Below are 27,855 nucleotides of genomic sequence, written 5' to 3'. Positions count from 1 at the left end.
CGCCTCAGTCATCCGGCCCTGACTGGACTCCAGCCGCCAGCCCGCCCTCCCGCCGCGGGCGCGAGCCTACCTCGCCACCAGTACGTCTTGGACAAGTCGTGCCAGGTCTGGTGCTGGGTGTGGTGAGTGCCGCCCGGGCCCAGGTGCGCCGCCTCGATGAGCCCCCAGCGCCGCTCGGGCTGCAGCACCACCTCCAACTCCGCGAAGGTCTTGCGGTGCCGCTGCCGCCGCTGGTAGTACAGGGTCCCGTCGCGCACCACGTAGCAGGCGGCCGCCTTGCGGATTTTGCGCTTGACATTGCCCTCGGTGCCCGGCGCGTACGGCTCGCACTCGTTCGTCAGGTAGCGCAGGATGGCCCGGTAGCTTTCCTCGCTTGACATCGCTGACCCGGGCTCCCCGAGGGCGCCTGTCAGCGGCGAGGGAGGACGACAGCGGCTCTGGCTCCGGGCGGATGTTACTGCTGCGCAGACGCTGCCGGGAGGAACGGCCGTGCCTGTGGTGAGTGCTCGTCGACCGCGCCCGCAGCGCGGAGGGAGAACTAACGAGTTGGTAACTAGGGGGAACTGCACTTCTCCAGCGCGCGGGATCCGCTGGCGACTGAGAAAATGGCTGCTGCACCACCGGAAGTGACGTGAACCCAGGGCAGTGGGCGAGGGAACGCGCCCTGATTGGAGCCCAGCGGCTTGCTGGCTGGGTGAAGCCCGTCGAGTGACGTCAGGACCGCGGGAGGACATTTTGGAAGCGGGTAGGCCCTCCCCGGGAGAGGGAGCTGGCTTAGGCCCGACATCTTAAGTCCTGGCAGTTTCCCTTTTAATTTCCCCCTTCTTTCCCATGCTCTGAGCATGTGTGGGATCCGATGGGCAATTGTTATTCCATCCGAGATGCCCTAAGGCAGCCATTCTCTACCTGTGGGTCGCCAACCTGTGGGTCGCGACCCCTTTGTGGGTCGAACGACCCTTTCACAGAGGTCGCCTGCCTAAGGTGTAAAGGGGTCTGTTCCCCTCCTCCCGCCCCCACCGACCGAGACACCTGAGGACGTAAAAGCATCAGATTTTAAGTCTTCGGTTGAGATGGTAGCCTATGAATATAAAACCGAAGAGACCCCATTCGCACGGAAATGTGGCTTCCAGTTAAGTGTTATAAAACTCAAAGTCGATTTACTGATAAGAGTTATAATTTATGACTAAACCTCAACCACTAGCTTCAAACTACCCATGGAATAGTCAGGATTTTTCAGGAATGGCCTGATTATATAGAGACTGTTTTCTACATACGAAGGTAATATTGTTGGCAAGGAGTGTGGAGGACGGCTAACGCTCTTTTCTTAACCTCATTTGCATATTTTTACATATGCTTAGAGGGGGAATTCTCCATTCCACCCCCACCCGCCACCCCCCAAGCAAACTTAAATTGTGTTTCCCATTCTGCAGCGCAGGTCCAGTTTCACATTTTTAGCTGGTAGTCCAGAGCCCTGGGCCTGCTGACCTGGCCCTAGGTTGGATCTGCAGTGCAGACAAGAGCCACAGGCCAGCACATTGCTAGGCTACTGGGCCGGTCCTGGCAGTGCTTGTCTGGGTCCTGAAACTCCAGATCAACACCTTCCTCTCCCAGCCAGGAGCCTGACAGGTGGGGGCCAGTAGGCTCACAAAACAGGATGCGCCCAGTCTCCAAGTATTTGGGGTGGGGGTTGAGAGGTTTCCAGATGACCCAGAAACCCGAGGCCGCATTCTTGAAAGATTGTGGCTCTAGGTACGTGAGTTCCCGGGCCCAGAGGAAAGACAGAGCTAAGAAGGCTGGGAATTACCCAGGGTCATTCATTCAGTCCACAGACTACAGCTGGAGAAGGAAGGAGGAATTAGAAGGTGGAGATACACCCTTCCCCCATGGGTAGATGTCCATATCCATCCTCCAAAAGCTGTGTATGTGCTCAGCTCAGCATCACCACTCTTCTACTGAAGTCCATGCCCTTTAAAGATCAATTTGGCCCTCGCCAGGTGACTCGGAGCATCATCCTGTTCACCAAAACGTTGTGGGCTCGATTCCCAGTCGGCACAAACCCAGATTGCAGGTTGAATCCCTCGGTTGGGGCAAGTTTGGGAGGCAACCAATCAATGTCTCTCATATTGATGTTTTCCTCTCTCTGCTCCTCCTTCTACAAAAAAAAATCAATAAAAAGATCAATTTAATATAAAAAGTAAGTCTATTAACATAAAATTGCAAGTAAACAAATTGTGGAATGGCAAAGAAAAACTAAGTTAAAGAAATCCCCTTGCCCAGCCAGTGTGGCTCAGTAGTTGAGTGTTCACCTGGGAACCATAAGGTTCGATTCCTGGTCAGGACTCCTGCCTGGGTTGTGGGCTCAATCCCCAATGTGGGATGTGTAGGAGGCAGCCAGTCAATGGTTCTCTTTCATCATTGATGTTTCTATCTCTCCCTCGCCATTCTTCTCTGAAATCAATAAAAATATATTTTTTTAAAAAGGAAGAAATCCTCCTACACCCAATTCAGATTCTGCTAAAACACAATCTGTGAAAGCACCGAGGGCTCACTAATACTTGGATTCTCCTGCGTTTGGGTCAATACAGAGACATGTTTTAGTAAAATGTTTTACAGGTGGTCCAGTTGTCTTCCTGACAAAAGCTAAACTTGCTCTTCTATGAGAACAGGGATGTAGTGGTGCCAGCAGCAAGTGGGACTGGCATTGACCACAGTGATGGGGAGGAGGCAGATAGCTGCCTAAGAGGGGTGATGGGGTGCTGTCTAGATACAGCATTTCCATCTTCTCAGATGGGCAGCCCACTCCCTTTGCCCTGGACCTTTGGTGTGATGACCCTTCCTCTTCTTGGAGTCTCCCCTCCTCTGTCCTTGCCCTAGGACAGTGATGGCGAACCTATGACATGCGTGTCAGGTGACACGTGAACTCACTTTTTTGGTTGATTTTTCTTTGTTAAATGGCATTTAAATATATAAAATAAATATCAAAAATATAAATCTTTGTTTTACTATGGTTGCAAATATCAAAAAATTTCTACATGTGACATGGCACCAGAGTTAAGTTAGGGTTTTTCAAAATGCTGACACGCCGAGCTCAAAAGGTTCGCCATCACTGTCCTAGGACAAGTCTGTCTACCCTGCAGTCAGATCTCTTTTTCCCTGAGGTTGAGTCCTCGGAACTGGCCATCACATGGTGGCAGCAAAGGGAGCAGCTGAAACTTTAGGATCCAGGGAGCCTGTGGTATCACCATGGAAACCCCTGACTAGTCCTGGCCAGTGTGGCTCATTTGGTTGGAGCATCATCCCACCGGTTGGGGGGCCCTTTTCATCTGGGGAGTTCTACGATTTGGTGGGGCCTTTGATAAGAACCAGGCCTCCCTGGACATACCACTAAATGAGGCAGGGGTCTGGGAGCAAGATCCAGAGGAGGCCCAGGCCCTGAATACAGGGGTCCCTGGCTGAGCTCCTCCAGGCTAAGGACAAGCACTACGCCCTGGAGTGGGAGATGGAGACAACAGCAGGCCCCGCAGTGGTGTAGACAGCAGGCCGAGATCCATGCTCTGGAGAACTTTTTTTTTTCTTTTTAAGTATATTATTGATTTCAGAGAGGAAGGGAAAAGGTGAGAGAGATAGAAACATCAATGATGAGAGAGAATCACTGATTGGCTGCCTCCTGCACGCTCCACACTGGGGATGTGCCCTGACTGGGAATTAAACCGTGACCTCCTGGTTTATAGGCTGATGCTTAACCACTGAGCCACGCTGGCTGGGCAATGCACCGGAGAACTTGAATGGGCAGGTACAGGGGCTCCTGGAAGCTTTTTCCTTGCGGGCAACAAGCCTAAAGAGCAGGGGTGATGCACACCTACCCCAGGATGGCACAGAAGGGGAGTTGGGGTGGAATGTGGATCACCTCCTGGGATGGAGGTGGCATGAACCAGCAAGATCCCATGTTCACTTACATCTCTGCTGCTCATGCTTAATCTCGTGATTTTTATTCCCCAAGAAATTAAACCCTCATTTTGACCTCTTAAAGATACGTTATTATGGGTTTAACTACCTCTTTTGGTCGTATCCACAGAATAGGGGATGTTTTAAGGTAGTATATCAGTATTTGTGCAACAAATGTATGATATGTATTCACTTTTAACCAATGCCAAATGTCAACTATGCTGGGAATTACCCAGGGTCATTCATTCAGTCCACAGACTACAGCTGGAGAAGGAAGGAGGAATTAGGAGGATGCCAAATTAGGAGGATGCCAAATGTCAGCTATCTGCCTAGTGCCCAGGGTCAAGCTCAGGGCACGGATGGGAGAAGCCCAGATCCCCTCATGGTAAGAAATGCCTCTCCCACATCCGGAGTTACCCTGCCTTCTCGGAGACCCCAGGCCATCCATGCCCCATACTGCAGCCCTGCTTCTCAATGGACTTTCTGGAAGCAATGCCTCAATGTGCTCCTGTCCTTCACTTGGTCCCACGTCTTCCATCTGCCCGCAGGGTTATTCTCTCCTCTATGCCTAACCTTTCTGGAAGCTGTGTCATTTCCCATCATATGCTATGGATCGCCTGTCCCTAGCCAACTCTGCAGAGTTCCTGGAGCCCAGGCTGGCCTCCTGAGCTTCAGCCAAACACCTATTGTCAGAAGTGTTCACTACACTACAGTGGCAGTCATACCGTCATATAAGTGGGTCAAATCAATATCTGTTCACCTTAAACTCACACAATATTATATGTCAAATAATGCTTATTTAATCTAAAGGGAAAAAAAAGTAGCCAGTTCTGTGAAACTAGAAAGAAGACTTGATGTTTGCCTGAATGCTCAAGTTACAGGTTATGATTGGGGAAAGTATGTTCAAATAACTTCAGGATCTATTTTATGGGCCATTTAAAATACAAAGCATTTGCCCTGGCCGGTTTGGCTAGGTGGATAGAGCGAGAGCCTGTGGACTGAAGGGTCCCGGGTTCGATTCCAGTCAAGGGCACATGCCCAGGTTTCGAGCTGGATCCCCTGTAGGGGGCGTGCAGGAGGCAACCGATCAGTGATTGTCATCATTAATATTTCTATCTCTCTCCCTCTCCGAAATCAGTAAAAATATTTAAAAAATAAGATAAAGTACAAAGCATTTTATTTGTAGACTCCTGAAATCTGAAAACAAGACAACCTAGGTTATACAGTTTCCCAAATAGAGTGTCTGGGACACCATCTAAGCTATTTGCAGTCAAGCCTCCATTCAGCCAACGGTAGCCTGGGGCCACCAATCAGAAGCCACAGACCGCTATCCACCTGCAGGTCCTAAAGCCGGGGTCTCTGTCATGGACTCCCTTGTCAGAAAATAGCAACAGCCAATCCACATGTAGAGCCCTTGCTCTGGCACTACAGCTGACCCTCCACACAGCAAAGGACAGCTGCTAAACCCTGCTCCCCATCTGCCAGGCCCTACCCACATGCACATAAAGTGTCCAATCAACCCCGAGTTGTTTTGTTCCTCAACCTCCCCAAGTCTTCAACTGCCTGTGGCTGCTACCTGGTAGAAAGGAAACACCTCATACCAGTCCTCATTCACCACATTATCAAAGTGTCCTTGAGAATCTTCAGCCCACATGGTGCAGAGTGTATAGAGAAGACTCACATACCTCCCATCTTCTCCTGGTTGCCTTGGTCCTGGCTATGTCCCTAGTTCCTAGGTGGTACCCCCATCGGCCATAGAGGGAAGAACTAGTCTCATAGGCCTCCCCCTCTCTAAAACTCATAATGATCAAAGACCAGGAAACAGGACAGGAAGAACAGCCTAAACTCAAAAGAGCTAACATAAAAAATCAGATGTCCTGGCAGAAATTTATCTTCCAGGTCAGGGGGAAGGTCAAGAGCTGTGTATGAAGGTAGCGATTGTGTCTTTGTCAGAGGTGGGCTCCTGAACATCAGTGGTTGGGGCCAGGTGCTGAGAACGGGCTTGTGTTTGGAGCCATTCACAGCAAGTTTCCTTGGATGACTCATTGTCCTAAGGTGCTGGGACCAATGTCAGCCTGGTGGGTAACTTGGTGGCATGTCACTTGGGGGACTATTTTCATCTGGGGAGTTCTCATTGAATGGTGCCTTAGGAATGGATTGGGCCTCCCTAAATATCTCCACTAATTGAGGTGGGGAACTGGGAGCAAGATCTGGAGGAGGCCCAGGCCCTGAGCACAGAGACGTCTCTGGCTGACTTCCAGGCCCTGAAGCTGGAGGTGGGGGCATTATAACAGGCCCAGCAGTGGTGTGGGTGGCAGGCCAAGGCCCCTGCTCTGGAGAGCTTCTATGATGAGGTGCAGGGGCTCTTGGGAGCTTTTTCCTTCCAGGCAACATGCCAAAGTGGGCTGTGGTGATGTCCCCATGCACAGCCACCCTGGGACAGACTAGAAGGGAGTTGGGTGGAATATGAGTCACCTCCTGGGGTAGATGTGGGCTTCATGATGTAGAGGACTTTTAAATAAATAATGGTGTTAGAATGCATAGAAGTGTGCCTGCGTGGGTGTGCTGTACGAGTCATTGCACTCTCCAGCTGGTTGGGTCTCCACAGGGCCACGGTCTAATTTGACCCTCGGAACAGTGCTGTGAGGTGGGCAGGGGCCTCCAAGGCTGTGAGAAAGTGGTGGTGAACTACAGAGAGCTGACACTAAGCACCACCCGGTGGCATGTCCCCATCTACACTCCACAGGACACCCTGGCTCACCACACTGACAATTTCCACCAAGAGGGAAAGGAGCATTTCCCCCTCATGCCTAAGAGCACACTGCTCCGGATCCCCCTCCGACAGCCAGAACAAAGCAGCCCCTTTGTGCCTGTTTCTTAAACTGACAATAGGAATTTAAAGTGAGAACACGTGAAAAAGAAACTGTTGCCCTAACCGGTTTGGCTCAGTGGATAGAGCGTCGGCCTGTGGACTGAAAGGTCCCAGGTTCGATTCCGGTCAAGGGCATGTACCTTGGTTGCGGACACATCCCTAGTAGGAGGTGTGCAGGAGGCAGCTAATCGATGTTTCTAACTCTATTCCTCTCAGTAAAACATCAATAAAATATATTTTTTAAAAAACTGTTAGATCTGATCAAATAATTGAATCGATGCCCCATCCCCTGGGAACTGACCTTTAGGCCACTTCACAATGGACATTCCCTTTCACTTACACCACATCTTACTGGCTAAGACCATTATCTCTCCCCTCCAGACTTTTCCCAGAATCCCGACCCACCCAGAGAATCTCGGCCCAGAAAAAGCTGGCCTAGAGTCCTTTAAAATCTCTAACTCCCTGTCCCTGGGTGCTGGCACCATTTTGGGACTCAGCCCATCTGGTATACAGATGACCTAGTAAATGTATAATCCCTTACACCTTTGGCCTCGTGCGTTCCTCCTTCGGCAACCATAAAAGAAACAAAATAAAAAATAATAAAGTGAGACCACATACTTGTTTTCAGCTCTCGGCACATAAAAGGTTTTCAGATTTTGGTGATTGTTTTCATAAGCCCATATTAGGGCACTGTTCGGGGAAGTAGTGAATCCTGCCCACCCCTCCACTTTCCTTGGAATGAAGGGTCCCAGGTTCGATTCCAATCAAGGGCAGGTACCCCGGTTCCAGGCTAGATCCCCCGCCCTGGTCAGGACACATACAGGAGGCAACCAATTGATGTGCATGGAGGTTTCTCTCTGTCTCTTCCCCTCCCTTCCACTCTCCAAAAATCAATGGAAAAATATCCTTGGTTGAGGATTAACAAAAAATAAAAAGCACCATTAACTTTAGTCAAGCAGCTGGGAAGAAGACCCAAAAGGTGGTTAGCAAAAGCAAGAAGATGGGAGCAGGGACGAGAGGAACTGGCCTGCAAGCCATGGGAAGGGTCTGGTGCTGAAGGACCAGAGCCTCCCCCTCCTTTCAGCTCCCACCTCTTGCCCTTCCCCAGACCTCTCTGATCCGCGGAGCCCGCGGCCCTCTTGCACCTTCCTTCTCCCCTCCCCCCGCTCAGGGGCTGCCAGGCCCAGCGGGCCGGGAAATCTCGGAGGGTTCCCCCACTTCGCTCCTGCCTCGTGGGGACTTCGCAGCCTCTGGGAGCGGGCAACAGTGGGTGTGCCCTTAGGGCGTTAGTTTGCGGCCCGCGCACCGCTAGCGGTGCATCTCCAGCCGCGCACCTACCCGCTCAACCACCGCCCGCACCCGCCCGCCCGCCGCCAGCTGCGCACACAGGAATTAGCCTGCAAAAGCGGGCTCACCCGCCGGGCCCACCTTCCCGCCCCGCCCAGGCAAGAAAGCTCGGCCCACACACTGGCTGCGCCTCCACTGCACATACGCCTCCGCCCACGCAACCACCGCACCACACCTGCGCTACAGGCACACACGCACCTGCACTCGTACCTGGGCCACACCCGCACTCGCGGGGCTGCCCCCCGCTCGCCCCCCAGGTGTAGTACCCTGGACGGGAAACCCTACGGAGGAGCTTCCAGGGCAGGCAGTGAGGAAGAGCCAGACACCAGCACGGAGACCCAGAGAAGACAGGAGGGGCTTTTCCCGCCTGGGCTGGGAAATGTTGGGGGGGGGGGGGGGGGGGGGGGGCGGTCCCTGATAGGTGACCAGGTGTGGCTGCAGGAGGGTCCACTTCCCAGGCTGTCTGGCCACCGTCCCCCATCGAGAAGGGGAGTGGGAGGGAGAGGACAGGGAGAGACCAGTGTTAGTTCCAAAAGTTAAGAGGGGGCTGCTGGCCTTGAAGGAGTCAGCCAGGACCCAAGACGAGGTAGTCCCCGATATTTTCAGGGCGTCCCGTAGTCACGCAGTGGTCAACAAGCATCTATGGGCCAACCCTCTCCACATTAAGGTAGAGCAATGGACAAGCTCCTTCCCACAATTAGATATCCATGTTCTTCCCACAACAGGTCCTCCACCAAAATTCTCCACCGAGGACACCCCACTGAGCAAAGAACTAGCACCCAAAGGCACCAAGAGTCCCATGAATGCCCCTTCACCTAGGGAACCAAACTCCAAGATCTATGCTTTGGTCTCCTGACAGGGCAACCTCCAACAGAGTGCCTGGGACACCACCCACCTCCATCTAAGCTGTCCACTCCACCTAGGGTAGTCTGAGGCCTGGCCAGTGCTTGGGGATATTCACAGCATAGCCCCTTGGATGACTCACTGTGCCCAGCTGCTGGTGGGCACATGGCCTGGAGACCTTTGCCCTGCAATCAACTTCAGCCTGATATCCCGTCACCTGGGAGTCTTTTTACTCTAGGAAGTTTGGTCCAGAGGGAGCAAACGATGCCATGCCTCAGAACAGAACCAGGCTGCTCTGAATCTGGCACCAGATGGCGGGAGGGGTGGTGGCTGGGAATAAGTTCTGGAGGAGACCCAGTCCCGGGCTCACCTCTAGGCTGGAGAAGGAGGTGGGGCATTACAGCAGGCACAACAGTGGTGTGGGCAGGCGGCAGGCCAAGGTTCGTGCTCTGGGGTTTTTATAGTGCGGTACCGGGGCTCCTGGAAGATTTTGCCTTATAGGCAACATGCCAAAGCGGGCAGGGCTGACATCCACAAGCATACCCCACCCAGGACTGTACAGGAGGGTAGCTGAGGTGGACCTCGGGTCACATTCTAGAGTGGAGGTAGTGTGAGCTTCATTGTATATGAGTTTTAAATAACCAAATGTGTTGGGATACCAAAAAAGTATCCCCAAATGGGTGCTGTACAGTGCAGGATGGCAGTCACTGTACCCCATCACTGCACTCTCCAGAGGCTAAGGGACCAGCAGGTGTAGCAGAACCCACAGGGCACATAACCACAGGCCAAAGCTCCATCTGGGGCCGCAGTGAGAATGATTACGACTCAGATAGTGGGACATTCTGTGGCTTCAAAGCCACATATATCTCATTTGGTGAGTTGTCATAAGTTCCAAAGTTTCCCTGGCTCAAAGTAAAATCACTTTGGGTTTTAGTTTAATTCTGAGACTGAATTACAAGCCATCAGGAACTGGGCTGGGCGTGGTCCTGAGGTAGGGACCGGTTGTTGTGTCAACTGGCATGCAGGCCCATGTGCCTGCTGACCTGAGCAGCAAGGGAGCACCCAACTGGGAGCTCAGCTCTGGACCTGCCATCAGGCCACGCAGCTTGGCCTCCAGACCCAACCCCTCTCCTCCTGCACAGGGGTACAGAGGCCTAGTGCAGCGTCTGGGAGCTGTGTCAACTGCCCCACAAAGGTCACCTCACCCCATAAAAGCAGATGGCCTGCATTAAGTCCAGGCAGAGATGTCTCATATTTAATTCTCCTCAGTGAAGGCAGTCCAGACTGTGCCTTAGGCAGGCTCTGCCCAGTCCTCAGGGTTAGGGGGATCAGGGACGCAGCTGATGATAAAAGGCTGGACATTTCACCCAGGCAGGCAAGCTTCCAGGCCATTCTGTCCAGCAGGCTGTGCCTCTTTCAGGGGCTCCAGGCTCAGGACACAAGCAGCAGGGCCTGAGGTCTGTCTCCTGGAGCCTGTCCTTCAGTGACCTAGTCTGTTTCTACTTCTGTAAGGTAGACCCTGGTTTACCCACTGACAGGCAGCTGAGGATGGAGTGAAGTGAGGGCTGTGAAAGCCCCCAGGGAATATGTTTCTCAAGAGGATGGGACGTGTTCATTATATCCTTAAAACTTGGCACAATGTGGTACAGACAAGATGATCTACTTTCTGTAGACTTTTATCATTGATTACTATTTTCCACATCACATTTCATATACACATATCTCTTGAACATCAGCAGACTACTCAGGCATTTCTGCAATTTTAACTATAGCTCTGCCAAGCTCCCAGCTCAACAAACTGCTTTGGAAATTTGTAAGTATATTCTACGGAAGATGTGCTCATCACTTATACTTTGTTTTGGAAAATAATAGATTAATACACCTGATAGTTTTAAGCACTTAGAACTCAGCTATAAGGTAATGATAAGAGGTGAGATATGATGACAAGGACAGGTCTCATCGTCACCACCAGGGTGGCAGGGACACAGGATTGGCCGTTGGGGGAGGGGGGGGGGGGCGGCTTTGAAAGCTTTATTCATTCTCATTTCTCTCTCAAAATAAAAAGAAAAAAAAGAGGTGAGATACCAGTGAACAAAAGTCAAAGCCAATTAACATAAATGCATTCACTTATCATGGAAAAAAATAATTAAGAAAAATAAAAAGGTCTTTCTACAGACACAAGCAATAGAAAAAAGTGCATGTTTTAGTAATCAACTTGAACTCTATACAGCATTCTAGTACTTAGCCACATGACCAAAAGGTTAAGACTTTGCCACCTATGTAATGTGCTCTTACATCTCAGCTGAGCAAAGCTAGTATTTAACCGTACAGATCTTATGTACATCATTTGGCTAAACATCTCTCCAACGAAGAGAACTTATATTAGGAGGTATTATTTCAGAGAAATGAACTCCTTAAAAATGCCTACATCTTGCCGAAACCGGTTTGGCTCAGTGGATAGAGCGTCGGCCTGCGGACTGAAGGGTCCCAGGTTCGATTCCGGTCAAGGGCATGTACCTGGGTTGCGGGCACATCCCTGGTGGGGGGTGTGCAGGAGGCAGCTGATCGATGTTTCTCTCTCATCGATGTTTCTAACTCTCTGTCTCTCTCCCTTTCTCTCTGTAAAAAAATGAATAAAATATATTTAAAAAAAAAATGCCTACATCTTAAATTCTTAACTTTTATAGTTCAACCATTACCATGTAGGCACAATATGCCTCTATTTTCAGAGTAAAAAATTCACCACAATTTAGTTATAGTCAGGTCTTTATTTAAGAATCTCATCTGCCAACTTAGCGTTTTCCACCAACACGGGGAGCAGAAACCTTCACAGGCTTCACAATCTTTTGCTTAGGTGCTGCCTTTGTGGGAGCCTGTAAAAAGATATATTATGTGGTATTATTCCATGCAACTTTCTTTTTTAATCACTTTTTTGCAGCTCTTATGCCCAGTGTGGGATATGGAATTGTATCCTAACAAAAAAGGGACATTAATCATATAAGACAAATACTAATTTCTGTGTTGTTTTTTTTTTTACTATGCTTATCTAAATTGATAACATTGAGAAAAGCTGTGTAAACTCTATTATTGACAACTTTTCTGTAAGTTTAAAATTTCAAAATAAACTTTAAGAAACAAAACACCCAGAAACCAGTTATGAACATCACTGCCATTAGAGCCTTGCACTGAATTCTTTAAAAACCCCCAAACTTGCCGAAACCGGTTTGGCTCAGTGGATAGAGCGTCGGCCTACGGACTGAAGGGTCCCAGGTTCGATTCCGGTCAAGGATATGTACCTGGGTTGTGGGCACATCCCCAGTAGGAGATGTGCAGGAGGCAGCTGATCGATGTTTCTCTCTCATCGATGTTTCTAACTCTCTATCTCTCTCCCTTCCTCTCTGTAAAAAATCAATAAAATATATTAAAAAAAAAAACAAAAAACCCAAACTTTTTATTTACCGTAATTTGGATTAAAAGTAAGTTTTCTGCCTGGACAGCATGGCTCACTGGTTGAGTGTCAAACTATGAACCAGGAGGTCATGGTTCGATTCCCATGCCCAGGTTGCAGGCTTGATCCCCAGTGGGAGGCATGTAGGAGGCAGCCAATCAATGATTCTCATCATTGACGTTTCTCTCTTCCTTCCTCTCTGAAATCAATAATACACACACACACACACACGCAAGTGTGCACATTTTTAAAAAGTTAAGTTTTCCTGTTGTTTTAAATAAGAAATCCAAGACAATTCCACAATTACCTTAGCAGCAGCCATTGCTGTCTTTTTGGATGCTTGCTTAGCCTTTTTTGCTTCCTTGGCAGCCCTGTAAGGTTAAAAATAACTTAAGTAAAATTATCATATTCTTTCCCTATCCCCGATTATTTTTAGGATAAGTCCAAGGGGGTTGTCTATGTTATTAACCACCAAGTCAGTTTAACATATACTAGAAATTGTACAGCAGCATTCATTTCATGTAGAAATTTCAACAAATCAATTAAAGCCAAGCATGTCAAACTTTCGGCCCATCATGCTTGACTTAGACTGTATTATTATAAACTCCTGATTATTAAACCTAAATAATGCTCATAAGGAAGGCTTCCTCACCTGATAGCTTGTTCTCGCTGAGCTTTCCTAACTTCAGGCTTCTGGTTCCTCTTGGCCATTATATCAGCAAGAGATGCACCAGTGATGGCCCTCTGGAATTTGACTGCACGGCGGGTTCTTTTCTTTTGGATTTCTTCCTACAGAACAAAAAGATGGGGAGGACACTTATGAATTGTTCTCCATGGATTTGGGTGAGAAATTAACAAAGTCTTTGAGGCAGGGTAAGTAAGTCTTAGGATTAGTATTTGTCTTAGTCCACTTGGGTTGCTGTAATAAAATACCAGACTGAACAGCTTATAAACAGAAATTTACTTCTCACAGTTCTAGAGGCTGGAAGTCAGGATACCAGCATTACCAGGTGGACTCTTCCTGCTGTAGCTCTATACCCGTGGTCAGCAAAATGTGGCTCGCGAGCCACGTGTGGCTCTTCCTAAGCCTCAGGAGTACCCTAATTAAGTTAATAACAATGTACCTACCTATATAGTTTAAGTTTAAAAAATTTGGCTCTCAAAAGAAATTTCTTTCTTTTTTAAATATATTTTATTGATTTTTTTACAGAGAGGAAGGGAGAGGGATAGAGAGTTAGAAACATCAATCAGCTGCCTCCTGCACGCCCTCCACTGGGGATGTGCCCGCAACCAAGGTACATGCCCTTGACCAGAATCGAACCTGGGACCCTTCAGACCACAGGCCGACGCTCTATCCACTGAGCCAAACCGGTTAGGGCGTCAAAAGAAATTTCAATCATCGTACTGTTGATATTTGGCTCTGTTGACTAATGAGTTTGCCAACCACTGCTCTATACCTACCATATGTTGGAAGGGGTAGGGGAGCTCTCTCTTGGATCTTTTATTTAAGCCATCTATTACAAAACCTGGCCGTTTTTTACTACAAAAAATGAAGCTCTAAGGAAGTTAACTGGATAGTATTTTAAAAAAACTGTTTATTAAGGCAGGGATATGCAAATATCTTTAAATGTTAAACAGAACACATGGAAAAAACGGGGAACACTTGAGGTTACACTAAAATGCTCATTTTAAAGTTTTTACTGAGATGAAATCTTATATACAATTCCACCCTTTGCTAATTTACACTTTTTTCCATCTCAAATACATTTTAAAAATATTTTTTTTTATTGTGTGAAATATATATATCAAGCTGACCATTTTAAAGCATTTTTAGTGTATAATTCAGTGACATTAAGAACACTCACTGCCGAACCGGTTTGGCTCAGTGGATAGAGCATCGGCCTGCGGACTGAAGAATCCCAGGTTGGATTCCGGTCAAGGGCATGTACCTTGGTTGCGGGCACATCCCCCGTGGGGTGAGTGCAGGAGGCAGCTGATCGATTTCTCTCATTGATGTTTCTTTTTTTTTTTTTTTTTTTTTAATATATTTTATTGATTTTTTACAGAGAGGAAGGGAGAGAGATAGAGAGTTAGAAACATCGATGAGAGAGAAACATCGATCAGCTGCCTCCTGCACATCTCCCACTGGGGAAGTGCCTGCAACCCAGGTACATGCCCTTGACCGGAATTGAACCTGGGACCTTTCAGTCCGCAGGCTGACGCTCTATCTGCTGAGCCAAACCGGCTTTGGCTCTCATTGATGTTTCTAACTCTCTATCCCTCTCTCTTCTTCTCTGTAAAAAAATCAATAAAATATATTTTTAAAAAATTCTATAAAAAAAAGAACACTCACAACTATGTGCAACCACTATTAATCTCCAGAACTTTTTCACCACCCCAAACTTTGCACCCATTACATAATAGCTCCCCCTCAACCTTTACTTTTTGTCTTTATGAATTTGCCTACTTTATGTACCTCATAAAAGTGGAATCATAGAAGCTGGAGGCTTCTTAAGGCTGGATTATATTCCACTATATGCATACACCACATTTTGTTACTCACAAATCCACCTAGGGAACATTTGGATTGTTTCCACCTTTTGGCTATTGGGAATAACAGTTACAAACAGAAATATACAAGTTATCTGCATACGCTCCTGCTTACAATTCTCATGGGTATACAGTTAGAAATGGAATTGCTGGATCTTACAATAATAATTCTGTTTAGAGTTCTGAGAACCTGCCAAACCGTTTTCCACAGTGCCCGGGCCCTCTTACACCAAGCAATGCCAAGGGTTCCCGTTTCTTCACATCCTCATCAGCATATGGCCACCCCACTGGATGTGTCAAAACCACTTTACTCAAAGCCTCCTGCATCCTAATCCTACTGCCGCAGCACTCACACCTTTTCTCAAAAACCCCCGTCAAGCTGAAAGAGCACTTCAAAAAACACACCCAGTCCTGAGAACAATCAGGGGAGTCTTGAAAACTCCACTGACGTCTATGCCCATAAATGTAATAAAACCACGTTACCATAATAATTAGTTTCCGTTCACTGCAACACCTTAAGTTCTTCCAAGCGCCCTATACCCAAGTATGTTTGATGTGATTTACCTGACTTTGGCAAAGGGATGCTTCAGATTTCAACTTGGCATTTACTCTGAGACTAATAAGAAACATAAGGAGACGCTTTACATCCATCATTTTCACTTCCCTGTCCGATGATGAGACTTTCCCACTGCCTCATTTAGGGACAGGTGTACAGAGCAGCAACCACGCTCAGAGCTTGCCCACAGCGTCCAGGCGCACTTCACTTACCGACTGTCCCTTTTTGTGCTTCCTCCTGTAGAGCACGGTCCAGTTTATCTGCCGAGGGTTCCTCTTGGACAGGAATGCCGACTCGCATTTTGCATTAAGAAACTGGAAAACCTGTCGCGACAAGGCCCAAGTACAGGCGTTACCTACTCCACTGGGCAACGCGGGAAAGGGCTGAGCTGAAACCCTTAGCCAACTCATTCGTGGTTCTACGCCCTCCCTTTACCAAACCGAGGCCCAGAGACCAAGTGGCTGGGGTCACACAACCGGCAGGGAACTAACTGGTGGCACCGCGAGTACCTGCCTTTGGTCGGTCCTTTAAGCGCCGGCAAAGCCGAACGCCGGGCAGGGGAGGGCGGGGCGCCGCCTTCCGGAGGCATCCGCTTCCGGTCCCTCCCGGGACGCCCGGCGGTCAGAAAGCAGCCAGACTTTATGGCGTTTTCCTCACACCGGGACATTAAAGTCACACAGGCTCCTAATTGCCGACCTGACTCACACCAGACCCAAGTTCCAGAGTGGTGCGCTCAGAGGATTCGGGTCCCGACCACCGCACCCAGGGCCCCTGAAGCAAGCCTTTCGGGGACCGAGAACGACGGGGTACAGGAACCGACTGGGCCGAGCCGGTCCCCCTTAGGAGCACACATCACCTTCCCGTCGGTCCTGGCATAGCGCCGCCCGTGTCCGGGGTAGATCTTGTACCCACTGAAGCTGCACAGCTCGACCCTGCAACGAAAGCGAAAGCGCATCAGGGAGGGTGTCGACGGCGGGGGCAGGCCATGTGCGGGCCGCCGGAGAGGCCATCCACCCGAGATGGAGAAGGATTGGGACCAAGGCCCTCGCTTACTTCATGGCTGCGGCCGCCGGAGAGCAGGAAAGAGGGTGAAGAGGAGGAGAGGATCATGGGAAGGACGTCATGAGCGCAATCTCCTCCCCAATTCCCGGGCCTAACCGGCGCTCGGTGATGGCGTCACGCCCAGGCGCGGCGGGGCCTTGGAGGCAGGGCCGCCTTCCCTCCGAGGAGCGAATGCTGGGGGAGGCGGCGGGGCTCCGGGGCTGAGAGGGCGCAGCGCCGGCCGGCGGGTTTCGGAGTCTCTCCTGCGGTCCGGTGTGGCTGGGTGGGCGGAGCGTGGTCCCGGGAGGTGGGGGAGGTTCACATGCCTGGGTTTCGGGGTTTCGGGCTTGATTCCCCCGGGGACCTGCAGGAGGCAGCCCATCCATGTTTCTCTCACATCCATGTGTCTCTCTCTCTCAAATCAATAAAAACATTTTTTAAAAAAGAAATGACTGATATTCCCAGAAGCATTGTACATAGTGTCATAAAGCACAAGTTTGCAACACCCGCCATAACTTTTCCCTGACTTTATCGTTACACTTTGTTATCGGCAAAAGGCGCAGCTGTATTCCATCCTCTTTATTTATTTATGGAGCAATTCTGAACCAAGGCTGGTGCTCTCCTCAGCTCTGTCTGCCTCCTGAGAAGCTACCTTCTCTTCACTGCGTCTTCCCTTTGTGCATCCATACTTCACCCGCTGCACGAAATTCCTGTGGCTGCTATTACACACGACTACAAAACTGGCAGCTCAAAAATGGGAAATGCATTTTCTTTCAGTTCTGGAGGTCAGAGGTCTACATCGGCATCACTGGACTGAACGCCAGGCCCCTGTGCTCCCTCCTTGGCTCCGGGGCAGAAGGTGTTCCTCGCCGCGCCAGTTCCCACCCCGACAAACCCTCTCCAGTTCCGAACCCTCAGAGCCTGCGAGGCCGTAACTGTGTATTGTTTCTAAGCCGCTGTGTTTGGGAGCACTGTGTTAACATAGCCATGGGTGATGCAGCAGGTGAGGCAGAGGTGAAAGTGGGGACTCGGTGAGCAGCAGTACCACTTGTCTTAGGCACAGGCGAGGAGGAGGCGTGTTTGGGGGGGAAAGGGTCGTTGTGGCAAGACTCAGCTTAAGATGCCACAGGACGTTAAGGTGGAGCCGTGGGGTGGAAGTTAAACAAGATCAGAAGGGTGTTGGGAACAGGTTATATTTTGGAGTCATGAACCTACAGGAATAGATAGTAGAACATGTGCGAAAACATCACCTTGTGCCACAGGCTGGCTGCTCTGGAAGCATCTACTGAGACTGAACTTAGGGTGCAAGGTGTTTACTAGGGATCCGTCCTGTGAAAGGGGAAGGAATCAGTATCAGGCAGAAGGAAAATACTTTGCTGTCCCAACAGAACCCCAGCCAGCCGGCCAGGAGCCTGAACAGTTGCTGCCTGTCAGTAACTTTGGGCCAAATGACGGACCTCTGCACACCCGGGGCTCAGTCACCAGAGGTGCGTGGCCGAGCCATGACCCAAGGGAGTGGTTCTCAGCAGCGAGCCAGACCCTGTGACAGCTGGAGCTGCTGCTGGCCACGGGGCCTGATGGGCAGCAAGCCCTGCTTGAAGAGGGCTCTGGGCCGCGCATCTCTGTGCACCACTCCTGGGAACCAGTACGTGCGTTCTGAGTGGTTTCTTCCATTAACTCTCTCCCCTCAGGTGCAGGCGGGGTCTTGCCTTTTCACACTCTGCCACCTGAGGTCCCAGCAGGCTGGCCAACCCCAAGACTCAGGCCGTGACTTCAAGGAGGCCTTGGAGAGCAATGCCCAGTCACTAGGTGAGGAAACGACAGGTTTAATAGTTTACAGCTTTAGAAATTATGAAGCTTTCTTTACAATTATGAAGCTTTAAGGAGGGCCATGGTGGCTGCCAGCGTGGGATTGAGTGAAGGGCTGCCTACCTTCTAGGTGCTGTCATGTGAAAGCCCCGAGGGGCTCTGAGAGACCTGTTTCCAGGACCAGTGACCCTGGTGATGGCACGCCGGAGGAGCTCAGGAAGGACCTGAACCCCTTCACTCCTCCTGTAGGCATCCGGATTCCTGGCCACAACTCCATGCGGGACTTGGCCCAGGTGTTTGGGGGACCACTTGCTCTCACCAGAGCCGACCTCAGCTCCCAGACCAGTTCTCTGAGTCGAAGAGTTCCAGGACCTCTGGCCTCAGCTGCCCCTGGTAATTGATGGGGACCGATTGGGGATGGCAAGAGCCCCGAGTGTCGCCTCGGCTCAACTGTGGGTGACCTGTCTGTGCCCGGGAAGTCTGGCAGCATTCGTCCAGGCTGTGCCCTGGGAAATACTACGGCTGTCCTCCAAAGGGAGTGCGCTGCTCCCTCACAGGAATCCTGCTGCTGAGGCTTGGGAGGAGGAGGGCCCAGGAATGATGCTAGAGACGCTGTGTCTGTCCACTGGTGGCTGGAAAGGCCTCCTTTGCAGAGGCCACTGGGACCACAGTGCCACTCATCTGACTTTTAAGGCAGTTTGTCTTTTTTTTTTTTTTTTTAATATATTTTATTGATTTTCCACAGAGAGGAAGGGAGAGAGATAGAGAGTTAGAAACATCGATGAGAGAGAAATATCGACCAGCTGCCTCCTGCACATCCCCTACTGGGGACGTGCCCGCAACCCAGGTACATGCCCCTGACCGGAATCGAACCTGGGACCCTTCAGTCCGCAGGCTGACGCTCTATCCACTGAGCCAAACCGGTTTCGGCAAGGCAGTTTGTCTTTATGAACATTGTAGCCAGGCCCAGAAGAAGCTGGTTTAGCTTCACACATGGGGAAGGGGGCTATATTTATTGTCTGTAATTTCATATGTCAGCCACAAACTGGACAAAGACTTTAAGAACAACAACAAAAGAAATAAAAATGAAAATAAAAAATAAATAAAATAATGAAGCATTAAAATGAAAAATCATGAAGTATTCTTAAAATTAAAAAGTATAAAATATTCTTTTAAAAACTATACATCTAATTAAGTCTTCATATCTAACCACCAATTATATGAAATATAGGGGACAGAGGGACATGTGAAATGACTCCACAGGGATACAGTAGGCATCTACAGGGTAACTTAATTTTTTTTAACAGCATGTAAATGGAGAGAGAGAGGGAGGGAGGGGGAGAGAGGTTGAGAGAGTAAGTACCTATGGACAGGACTAGCTGCATAACTGATTTTCAGAGCCCAGTGTAATTTTCATGACCTCCAGTGTGGGGTCCTTTTTACCAAAAGCAGGAAAAAGATGCTGTTAAAGGTATTACAATATTAAGCTATTTCCTTTATTCTGCAATCTCTTGACCTTTCACGATAGGTATTTTTTTTCATTTGTTAGAAGGGGTGGAGAAGTAGGGTCAGCCATCCCTTCCACTGTCCTCCTGGCCCAGCCTGCAGCGAGCCAGCAATGCCCTGGGATGCGTTATGTACCTGGTTCCAGGATGTGTGGATCAAGCTGCGGGTGGAAGGCAGGGTGGTGCTGCCAGCTCTGGAGAAAGGGCAGGGAGAGGCGGAGGCTGGCGTCAGTGGACTGTGGAACCCCTGACTCTAGGACCTGACCCTAGAAAGTGAGGAGGCCCCAGGAAGTGGGCCCACATGGCAGCTGAGTCCCAAGCATGTGCACATACAAAACACAAATTCAAAGGTACAATTATTAAGACTTTCAAGACAGCGACTGCAGAGCATTAAGCCTCAAGCATGGGGTGGCCCTGCGTGAAGACACTGGTTGCACAACTGACTGCCTATAGATAAAAAGAAATTCAAACGCCTCCTCAACCAATTACAATGTATGGAACTTATTTGTGGCCCGATTTGAACAAACCAGCTAGACAGGCAATGAGGTAATTTGAATACAGATTGGATTTTTGACAATATTAACATGGATTGTTAATCCTTTAGGTGTTATTAAACTGTCATGTTTAACTTGTAATAGTTTACCTTTCCAGATATATACTAAATACAGATGAAAGAGCAGGATGGCTGGAATGTGCCTTAAAATAATATGAGAGAAGGTCCAGTCGGTAAGGGCCTGGATGAAAAGAGACTGACCAGGAGCAGATAATGGTTGAAGCTGGGTAGGGGAATAGTCTCTATGTTGTCATATACTCTTGTAATTACTTTTCCACGGTCAAAAGTTTCAAACGATAATAATCTGCTTTGGACAAAAGATTTAAGTCACAATTCATTCCTGAAAAATAGGAAAAATAAACACCACCTGTATTATTTTGTAATAAAAATTTTAAACAAAAAAATCTTCATATATGTTTATAGCATCTTTATTCATAATACCCACAGGAAATGTCTAGGTCAGCCGTGGGCAAACTACGGCCTGCGGGCCAGATCCGCCCGTTTGAAATGAATAAAATTAAAAAAAAAAGACCGTACCCTTTTATGTAATGACGTTTACTTTGAATTTATATTAGTTCACACAAACACTCCATCCATGCTTTTGTTCCGGCCCTCCGGTCCAGTTTAAGAACCCATTGTGGCCCTCGAGTCAAAAAGTTTGCCCACCCCTGGTCTAGGTGCTCTATCAATAGCTGAATATAAGAGCAAACTGTGATATTTATACTTCAACAATGGACTACTACTCAGAAATAAAATGGAATGAACTATTGATTTTACATATCAACATGAGTTCCAAAACCATTATGCTAAGTGAAAGAAGACTTACAAAAAAAGTAGGTACTGCATGACTCTGTATATATGAAGTTGTACACCATGCAAAACTAATCTGTGGTGAAAAAGGAAAATCAGAACAGTGGTTGCTTCTGGGAAGGAGAGGAAGGATCGAATGGGGAGGGGTATAGGGGGACTTCTGTGTTAATGACAGTGTCCTATATTTTTATGGGTTTAGGGTTAACTACACATTTTGTCAAAATTCAGGAAATGCTCAAGTAAGCTTTGAGCATTTCACTGTATGTAAATTTTACTTTAAAAGAAAGGAAATTGTGAGTAAATATTGAGCACTAGTTAATGAAGTACTTGCTTAAGTATATGGGGGGAGATGTGCTGACACACAAAAAACCAAAATGGGTTGAGGAATAGATAGATGGATAGACAGGAGATAAAACAACAAGTATAACAAAATATTGATAAGAGAGTCAAAGTGGTGAGCTCTTGGGTGTTCACAATAGCCTCACATTTTCTGTAGGAAAATTTCTCAAAGCAAAATTTTGGGAAATAGAGGGAGCCACCTTCTGGAAGAAACCGGAATTGCTGGTGGTTCAGAACGGTGAGCAAAGGAAGCATGTTTCTATGACTTGGTGCTGCTAACTTAACCAGTTTTCACACATCCTATTGGTTCTCGCTCATATGTCCAAGCCGTCTTCTTTGGCTGGAAGTCTTTCTTCCCTTCCAATGACTCGCTTCCCACTCAGAGTTTACTTCCTCCAGAACAGAGGTTTGTAAATAGTACATACTTTAGGCTTTGCGTGCTAAGAGACAACATTGTAGATATTTATTTCTTTTTTCTTTTTAAAAAAATGTTGTTTTTTTTTTAATCAATTTTTAGAGAGGAAGAGAGAGAGAGAGAAACATCGATTGTTTGCCTCCCTCACAGCACCCCAACCTGAAAACTAGGCATGCGCCCTGACTGGAATAGAATGGTGACCTGTCAGTGCACCAGACAACACTCAACCAACTGAGCCACACCGACCAGGTTATATGGGTATTTACTTACTTATTTACTTTTAAATGTATTTTTATTGATTTCAGAGAAGAAAGGAGAGGGAGAGAGATAGAAACATCAGTGATGATAGAGAATCATTGATCAGCTGCCTCCTGCATGCCCCCCACTGGGGATTGAACCCGAAACCCGAAACCCGGGCATGTGCCCTTGACTGGAATCAAACCTGGGACCTTTCAGTCTGCAGGCTGACGCTCTATCCACTGAGCCAAACCAGCTAGGGCTATATGAGTATTTATATAAAAAGAGAGAGAACTGATTTCCAAATTTTCACTGATGAGATTTATTTTATTTTTTTATTTTAAAAATATGTTTTATTGATTTTTTACAGAGAGGAAGGGAAAGGGATAGAGAGTTAGAAACATCGATGAGAGAGAAACATCGATCAGCTGCCTCCTGCACACCCCCTGCTGGGGAAGTGCCTGCAACCCAGGTACATGCTCTTGACCAGAATCGAACCCGGGACTCTTCAGTCCCTAGGCTGACACTCTATCCAGTGAGCCAAACGGGCCAGGCCAGGGCACTGATGAGATTTAAAACATAATAATATTCAGTACAAGTTTTTGTAAAACAGGTCTACTAAGGAGAAAAATGGAATTCTTCTTGGGAAAGGTGGAGTACATTTCTCTAAATTAGGGAACAAAGTTATTCCCTAGCATCAAAATCAATTGCAAATGTTATCTGTTAATCCTGATCTGTAACAAGATTTTACACATTTAATCTTACAGAAATTTAGTCTTTTCATCCAGATAAAGTGTCTAATATTGAGATCAATTCAAGGGCATGTGATTTTATTTATCTATTTTATTATTATTATTAAAAAAAATAATTATTTAGCCCTAACAGGTTTGATTCAGTGGATAGAGCATCAGCCTGTGGACTGAAGGGTCCCAAGTTGGACTCTGGTCAAGGGCACATGCCTGGGTTGTGGGCTCAATCCCCAGTAGGGAGTGTGCAGGAGGCAGCCAATCAATGTTTCTCTCTCATCATTGATGTTTCTATCTCTCTCTACCTCTCCCTTCCTCTCTGAGATAAATTTTTGCTAAGGCATCAATTTTTTTTTAATTTATTTTTATTTTTAAAAAAAATTTTTTAAAAAAATAATTTTATTGATTTTTTACAGAGAGGAAGGGAGAGGGATAGAGAGTTAGAAATATCGATGGGAGAGAAACATCGATCAGCTGCCTCCCGCACACCCCCCACTGGGGACGTGCCCGCAACCAAGGTACATGCCCTTGACCGGAACCGAACCCGGGACCCTTCAGTCCCAAGGCCGACGCTCTATCCAGTGAGCCAAACCAGCCAGGGCTAAGGCATCAATTTTTTATTGTTTAAAGTATTACATATGTCCCTTTCTTTCCCCCATTGACCCTTTCTAATCCACTCCGACCACCCGCACCAGGCCCTAATTGAGATTTTAATCTCTTGGAAGGCAATTATAGAATTAGATTGTTCTCTGGACATTTTCCTTTAGGCATGTGAGATCTAATCATTTCTTTTTTTAAAAAATATATTTATTTGATTTTTTACAGAGAGGAAGGGAGAGGGATAGAGAGTTAGAAACATCGATGAAAGAGAACCATTGATCAGCTGCCTCCTGCACACCCCCTACTGGGTAAGTGCCCACAACCAAAGTACATGCTCTTGACTGGAATCGAACCTGGGACCCTTGAGTCCGCAGACCGATGCTCTATCCGCTGAGCCAAACCGGTTAGGGCTAATCATTTTTTACTTAAAGTTAAATGAAAGCTGCTCAATGGCACAAGTAAATGAGTCTTGAAATTTGAAAAAAAATTTTTTTATTTGTATTGAGGTCTATAAAATACTGCTAAAACTGTAGTTTGAGCTCAAATAATAAAATCACTTCAGGTCTGTGTGAGAATGGAGGAGGGAGATCTTGCTTTTATTGTCAAAATGACTTTTCCACAGAATAAGTTTTGCATGTAAGTGCTGTACTGTCTTGTTAGTTTGAGTTCATTAAGAAGTATCATTGGCAATCGGCGTGTCTCAGTGGATGAGCATCAACCTAGGAACCAGAGGTCATGGTTCGATTCCCGGTCAGGGCTCATGCCTGGGGTTGCAGGCTCCATCCCCAGTGGGGGGCATGCAGGAGGCAGCTGATCAATCATTGATGTATCTTGCTCTCTCTCCCTTTTCCTTCCTCTCTAAAATCAATAAAGGTGTGTTTGCTTTTTAATTTTCATTTATTTTAAATATATATTCTAAATATATTTATGTGCCATTGACCAGAATGGAATCCGGGACCCTTCAGTCCGCAGGCGGATGCTCTATCCACTGAGCCAAACTGGCTTGAGCTGTTATTTTTTTATGTTTTTTTTTTAATGTAACAAAAGAAGTATCATTGATCACAATGAGCAAATTAGCAAAAATGAATTCTAAAGCCACCCAGTCATCCTATCTAATAATAGACAAACATGGTAATTGACTGTACCTTCGCTATGCCTCCCATGGGCTAATCAGCATGATATGCAAATTAACTGCCAACAAAGATGGTGGCTAATTTGCATACTGCAGGCAGGGCACGACAGCACCATCCCACCTGCCCTGCTGCCATCCGGGCCTGCTATCTGCGACCTGGGGCGGCGGGCGTCTGTGTGCAACCTGACCTGGAGCGGCCGGGTGGGGCAGCAGCGATCGGCCGGCCCGCCCAGGTATCCTGTGTGCGACCGGACCCGGGGGCAGCACCCCAACCCCCGGATTGGCCCTGCCGTGTGTGTGACCCTGGGAGGCGGGGCAGGTACCGAGGGATCGGGCCTGCCATCTGCCACCCGGGGAGCGGGCCTAAGCCAGCAGGTGGTTATCCCCCGAGGGGTCCCAGACTGTGAGAGGGCACAAGTGGGGCTGAGGGACACCCCCCACCCTCCCCCGCCAGTGCACAAATTTTTGTGCACTGGGCCTCTAGTTCCACAATAGTGGTTAAGGGAGGTTCTTCTCATTTAGAAAAAAACTTTAGTCTTGGCCCTGAGCTAATAAACAAAACTCATAAGAAAATGTTATCACTGCTAAGGCATCAAACGCTGTGTGGTAGGGAAGTCAGGATATGTAACTGCTGATTGTGACAAAATATGTGGAGTGACAACAGTTAAGTCCATGAGAGCAAATAAGTTTTTTGTTGACACTACCCGTTCAGTGACACATGGTAGATGTTTTCTACAAAGTACCTGTTGATTGATAACATAGTACACTGATGTTATAACCATAGGCTAGAAACAACTTACATTTTCACAAGTGGAAATCTGTCAAAATGAGCCTGTTTCTGCTTACATAGGCTGTAACACATCATAGCTGATTTCACCTTAGGAATATTGATTGGAGTTTTCTCAACTTCTTTAAAAATATTTTCACCTGTTGCCAGCAGCTGAATCAGAGGTTAATTCTTCAGTCACCCCAAACATTGACTCCTTGAATCAACAGGCACAAATGAGCATAATCAATAACACTTTTTAACTTATTAAGAGCCCAGGAAAACCTCTCAAAATAACTTGCCTTCACTAATTTATTTATTTATTTATTTATTTATTTATTTATTTATTTATTTATTTATATATTTTATTGATTTTTTTACAGAGAGGAAGGGAGAGAGATAGAGAGTTAGAAACATCGATGAGAGAGAAACATCGATCAGCTGCCTCCTGCACACCCCCCACTGGGGATGTGCCCGCAACCCAGGTACATGCCCTTGACCGGAATCGAACCGGGGACCCCTCAGTCCGCAGGCCGACGCTCTATCCACTTAGCCAAACCGGTTTCGGCACTAAATAATTTAAAATGACTATTGATGTTGTTCCCAGTGGCCTCAACACTTTAAGCAGTTGATTTCAGTCAAATGATGCCATTGTAATTAGCTAGTTATTAATAATAGGAAAGGAACAAAGGGAAGGCCAGGCATTGTAGGCATGTCATTTGGGCAGCTTCACCAGGGAGCTGCAGCCTTGCACTCCCCAGGGAACCACCAGCCTATTCCCTGCAAAATGCTGGGGGCAGGGGACTGGACAAAGGAAGATAGACACATTCCCAGGAAAGTTGGGGTGACATAGGGAAGGTACTTGTATGTCAGTCAGACCTGGGGAACATGAATTGGCCAGAGTGGGCATGGCCACTGCGAGCACCGAAAATGTAGGAATACATAATCCTGTAAATAAAGGGGTGCTTTCTCTTGGCTAGTGGCTCCTGCTTGGCTTCCTTGCGATTTTTTTTTTTTTTTTTTTTTTTTTTTTTTTTTGGTGAGCAGGGTGCAAGGGTGACTTCTTTCCGGGTTCTTGTCCAGATGGATTTGAAGAATGAAGCCACAGACAAAAGGTGGTAAGTGAGAAGCATAGAAATTTTATTGCAAGTAGACAGTACCTCTAAAACTACATTTAAGCTTCTAATTCTAAGACTCTGTCTCTCCTGGCTAAGGAGAGGCAGAGGGGTCCCCTAAAGAGGGGTGGCCGCTGCTCTCTTTGTCTGGAGGTATTATATGTCCTGGAGACCACCCTTTCCCTCATTGTGCCTTTCCCCTGTGGGACCTTAGCCTTGTAATCAGTTCCCATGGCCCCCACATCCTCACTTCTCTTTTTGGTTATCTTACTTGTTCAGGTTGGAGTTGCTTTTGAGCTCCCTTATGGCTTCCTCTCAGTTGTCCTGGCTGGAGATGTTTTATTACCCCTTAGGTCAGGGCTGCTTTAGATCTAACTTATGGCTGCTTTAAGTGTCCTCTCTGGACCCCTCCCCCCGCTTCCTGTCTGCCTAGTTAAGCTGGCTAGCCAACCCTGATCACTCGCATCCTCCATGTTTCCTCCATAGCCTTGTGGCCCTGCGGACTCCACACCCAATGGACTGATGGACAGCAGTGGGAAACACAAGCTAAACTAGCCTGACGTTGAACTGGACCCAGCTCCAACGTGGAAAGGAAACTGGACACTGGCTCTGCGTTTAGCTCTACTGAAGCCCCAGTCATACCTCTTCTAGGACTGGACTAAGGGAAATGGGACTTTGGCAACCCAGGTGTAACTCCACAGAAATAAAGCTTTCTACTCACTATAGCTCATCCTCCCGCTGGGGCCTCCGGAAATGCTCCTTCTGGTGGTACTCCAAGAACCCCCCTGCATGAGCAGGAGGGGGAGGGGGAGAGATAAGGCCCTTTCCTATCCTGAAACTCAAAGGCTAATGGTCTTAAACAGGTTTGTTTTTTTCTGAGTACATTTCTTCAGCTGCTGCAATGAATCATCATTTAATCCACATACCATAAGTAAATAACTTTCTTGCAAACAAATAAGCCACTTACTTTGGTTGCAGCTTCATTTCCTTCCTTCCTTTTTTCTTTCTTTCTCTTTTTTTTTTTGTGAAGAAATTTTACTATGATGAGATGTTCCATTTAATTTTTATAACTTTTCTGTGATTTGGGGATACTGTGAAAACTGCTTGGTCTGGTAATGTCAACATATATTGCATTCTTCTTCTTTTTTTAAAAAAAATATGTTGTTACTGATTTCAGAGAGGAAGGGAGAGGGATGGAAACATGATGAGGGAGAATCATTGATCTG

The 27,855-nt window shown here is 47.6% G+C and overlaps 2 protein-coding genes, 1 long non-coding RNA gene and 1 pseudogene across 6 annotated transcripts in view; 1 reads left to right on the top strand and 3 right to left on the bottom strand.

Annotated features, from left to right (window-relative positions):
* ZBTB11 (zinc finger and BTB domain containing 11) overlaps window positions 1–1,040 on the bottom strand; it is a 33,408-nt gene extending 32,368 nt beyond the window's left edge. The window contains exon 1 of one of the 3 annotated variants that reach the window (XM_036347351.1): window positions 71–1,040. In XM_036347351.1, coding sequence (XP_036203244.1) covers window positions 71–734 — 664 coding nt within the window. In that variant the 5' untranslated portion in view covers window positions 735–1,040. The remainder of the gene's footprint in view (window positions 1–70) is intronic. The other 2 variants (XM_036347350.1, XM_036347352.1) reach the window with 2 other exon arrangements.
* Window positions 1,041–11,755: 10,715 nt separating this feature from the next.
* Window positions 11,756–16,773, bottom strand: RPL24 (ribosomal protein L24). The gene is made up of 6 exons (XM_036351093.1): window positions 16,615–16,773; window positions 16,418–16,493; window positions 15,774–15,884; window positions 13,108–13,244; window positions 12,763–12,826; window positions 11,756–11,880 (listed from the first exon to the last, which is right to left on the bottom strand). The coding sequence occupies exons 1-6, from the start codon at window positions 16,617–16,619 to the stop codon at window positions 11,800–11,802; spliced, it is 474 nt and encodes a 157-aa protein (XP_036206986.1). The 5' UTR covers window positions 16,620–16,773; the 3' UTR covers window positions 11,756–11,799.
* An 816-nt stretch (window positions 16,774–17,589) lies between these two features.
* LOC118675688 lies at window positions 17,590–20,588 on the top strand (annotated as a pseudogene).
* A 40-nt stretch (window positions 20,589–20,628) lies between these two features.
* LOC118675036 lies at window positions 20,629–27,468 on the bottom strand. Of its 2 annotated transcripts, none has more exons than XR_004973796.1 (3): window positions 27,351–27,468; window positions 25,549–25,731; window positions 20,629–20,809 (listed from the first exon to the last, which is right to left on the bottom strand). It is a non-coding gene; the product is annotated as an uncharacterized LOC118675036 (long non-coding RNA). The 2 variants fall into 2 exon arrangements; XR_004973795.1 differs by lacking the exon at window positions 20,629–20,809 and adding an exon at window positions 22,810–22,832.
* Between the last annotated feature and the right edge of the window lie 387 nt (window positions 27,469–27,855).

This window comes from Myotis myotis, unplaced genomic scaffold (assembly GCF_014108235.1).
Source record: "Myotis myotis isolate mMyoMyo1 unplaced genomic scaffold, mMyoMyo1.p scaffold_m19_p_2, whole genome shotgun sequence".
NCBI lineage: Eukaryota > Metazoa > Chordata > Mammalia > Chiroptera > Vespertilionidae > Myotis > Myotis myotis.
This window is presented reverse-complemented; position numbering and strand designations above follow the sequence as displayed.